The sequence below is a fragment of the Egretta garzetta genome, unplaced genomic scaffold, assembly GCF_000687185.1.
Source record: "Egretta garzetta isolate BGI_Z169 unplaced genomic scaffold, ASM68718v1 scaffold598, whole genome shotgun sequence".
NCBI classification, from domain to species: Eukaryota; Metazoa; Chordata; class Aves; order Pelecaniformes; family Ardeidae; genus Egretta; species Egretta garzetta.
The window spans coordinates 1,709,920-1,713,252 of NW_009260621.1; the positions used below are offsets into that span (position 1 = coordinate 1,709,920).

Consider the following 3,333-nt stretch of genomic DNA (forward strand, 5'->3'; position numbering starts at 1 on the left):
AAACCAGGAAAAGGAGGAACGGACAGAAGTTGCTAAAAGAAAGCAGATCCCTCCTTGCCCCATTTTATGCAGGATACAGTACTCGGGGACTGAATCCATAAATACAGATAATTAAAAAGTTACCCTACAGGTCAGACTCTCCAGTCTCCCTCTGACACCCACAGGAAATGTGATATAGATTGAAAAGTCTATGTGCTCATATCTTTTTTCCCCTTTCTGGCTCAGGAACTGTAATTAAAGGGAAAATCAGCCTCTCTCCTGCCTCAAAGAGTATAGTGGCACAGCTGGTTTTCATCTTGGCTAGCAGGCTCTGTCCTCAGGCTACTAAGTGCTGAGTAATTTTTACCAAGCTCTGCTTGCAGATAAATGATGTTCTTCTCTTAGCTGCTGCCAGGCAAAGCTACAAATACTTGATCTTTTATTCTTTTCTCATAAACTCCTAACATCGAATGCTAAAAATGCAGCCAGAGATTTTTCCACTGCCATTTATTCTCAGCATGGCCACAACTGTATTACAATTACAGACACCCACCCGTTTGCTGAAGCTCAATTGTAGTTCCTCGTTAACCTGAAGTTTCCAATTAAAGGCTCCTTCAGTTTCATTGATAGTTTGCCTATACTCCAAGGACCCACTTCATTTTCATTTTCCCCCCAAACACATTCCACGAGAAGGGCAACTGCTTTAAATAACTTCACACTAATTTTCTGGAAAAGCCTGATGAGTGAGTGCCAGTCTCAAAAGAAAAGCCGGTGTCTGACTACACAGTTGGGGTAATTTCTCTCACAGCTACAACTACAAAAATATCTGGAAGCTTTTGACTAAACGTGGCACAACTGCTGGGCAGATAAAGTGCGGGCTCAGACCAATGGAAAGAATCTAGAGAGGTACAACACTGGAAACCATTAGTTTAATTCAAGTTTTCTGCAGTGTTTCTATAGTGAGATCTCACATTTTCTAAGAAACTGCATAAGAATTAGTTAAAAATTGTATAGAAAATGAGTTAAAAAAATACTAGTTAACTTTGGCAATGCTGTTCTTCCACCTAACTCCGGTACATGAAGCCACGAACACGAAGCCAGCACAGGGAGGAGGCTGAAAACTGGTGAGAAATACTATGGCTAATTTTAGAAACGCTTCCAGTCATGCAGTATGAAACAGAGTGAGTAACAACGCATATAAAAGTACCTGCACACTTTTAAAATATAAAGCAAGGTTTCAAAACAATCTTGATCTCAAAGATATTTTTAAAGTGTAAGACTAAAAGTCTGTCAACTTCCTAAACAACCCCATGCCTTTGAAGATCACCTTCCTAGCACGTACACCAGTCTTACAGGATTACTGGCGACTATTTTAGTAGTATCAGCCCCTGATGCAAGTCTATTTTCTGGTTAAGCCAGAAATGAGGGAGCAAATGAGGAGAGGAGCAATTCTGCAAATCAACAGCCACTTAAGGAAAAAAAAAAAATAATGAGGTGAACTTTTTTAAAAAGTGAAAGTTTGAACTGTTGTCTTGATGGCTGCGGGAGAGAGGGAATTTCTGTACTCTTTCTGGTGTCTGTTACGGGTGGGAGTACCCAACTTAAGAGTAGTTTTAGCCTAACCCCTGTTTGCACTTAGCATACTACAAAATGTGGCTTAATGCAATCACCGCATTGCAAGTCCAACGTGAAGGTGTCTTGGCCTGTCTCTGCTGCTCAGTCAACGACTTGTGTTTAGATCCAGCTTAAACCCCATGAACACGCAGGACAGGATGCATTTGCATTTTAGGATGGGGAAGTTGGGGGGAAGGCTCTGCGCCTGGATTCTGGACCGAGTGGGTTTTTTTCTCAGGATGTGGCTGTCTTCTTGCAGCCCACAGAACTCTATTTAAACACTACGGTAAAAGTATTTTTCTGTAGCGTAGTTCCTTATTTTAAGTGTTTTCAAGCATTTAAACTAGGTTGTAAATGTTTGAAGCTCGAGAGGAGTGAAGCTGTGCCATCTTTCCGTTACTAAAGTCTTCAGGCCCAGGACTGGACTTTGGTAACTATGTGTCAAGGCAGTGCCAGGAGATGCTGGGGCTTAACTGTGTTCCTGTTACTTAAGCATGAGGGGGAAACAGTCCAGGTTAAACACACTTCACATGAAGCATTCCTCTTAAATGCCTTGTAAAACAAACAAAACGTTGGTTAGAAACACATTCACCACTGATGACCACGCAGGTTTTCATATTTAATAGAAATTAAATTAGTAGCTTAATATACATAACGTGACACTTCCCAGTCCAGTAGCTTTCCCATCCTTGCTTTCAAGTCACAGAGCAAATACTGTACAAAAATGATAAAGAGCAACCAAAGAGTAAACACTGTCACTAAAACACCGGACTCAGAAAGGCTAGGTTTATCTGGAGCTACACATGCCAAAGGATACATAATGATGGACCCATCGTGGTACAACCATGCATTACCAACAGATGGATATACTGCTGGCCCCGCACCCGCTGATTCCTCCAGGGCAGGTGGCAGCATCCTGGACTGCAGAGCGGGCTGTTTTATCGTGCTCCGTAGCTGTAGTAGTAAGGTTCATCCGGCCGGTATCCATAAGCAGTCGCCGGGCGGCCAGGAACTCCTGGCGATTGACCAAATCCATCAACTCCAATGCTACAACAAAAGGGAGAAGAGAGAAACTGTAGGTTTCTGTATGGCAGGGAAGGGGCGCTAGCGCTGGGGTCTCCAGCTCTTCCTGCCACAGAGAGGTTTGTGAAGCAACTTTGCAAACCACCTTCCCCTTCTAGCCAGCACTGTTCTGTCTCCCCTTGGTGGGAAAAGAAATGCTGCAGAGAAATCAACGCAACTCCTATCCGGGAAAGGCCTTCAGGTCAAACAGAAACCCCAGAAGAAGCGGAAGCCGTCTCTTCTATCCTTTTATGGATTTACTGGCAAAGGGCTTTGCTTCTGTGACTCAATTTCTCTACCCGTGCATTAAAGTTAACATGTCTTTCAGCAAAGGCTTCAAGCACGCTTCTCGCAAAGCCCACTGGTGACTCTGCCCTACACAGCACATCTGAATAACCTGATTTCCTTCCTTTGGTGCGTTTCTGAAGTCCCTGGGAAAATACCAGCTAGAGAGGAGAAAGTGAGAATATCTGGCACAGAAACGTAGTCCATCAAAGGACAGTGTTTCTGGTGGGGTACAAGATTGACAGCCAAACAGCAGAAAGAATTCATCATGTACTGAAAGGCTATGTACTAATGACACAGAATAATTCATTTTTCATATAGAACAGCATTTTTTACACCTAAAAAGTCCCACCGCAATGAATTAGATACTAAAGCGCAAGAACTGTGTAGGGA

At 43.1% G+C, this 3,333-nt stretch overlaps 1 protein-coding gene across 1 annotated transcript in view; it reads right to left on the minus strand.

The window, feature by feature from the left end:
* Nucleotides 1-2,317: 2,317 nt before the first annotated feature.
* Nucleotides 2,318-3,333, minus strand: part of KIFAP3 (kinesin associated protein 3) — a 66,003-nt gene continuing 64,987 nt past the window's right edge. Inside the window, 1 exon segment of the mRNA XM_009645308.2 lies at nucleotides 2,318-2,640. Coding sequence (XP_009643603.1) covers nucleotides 2,532-2,640 — 109 coding nt within the window. The 3' untranslated portion in view covers nucleotides 2,318-2,531.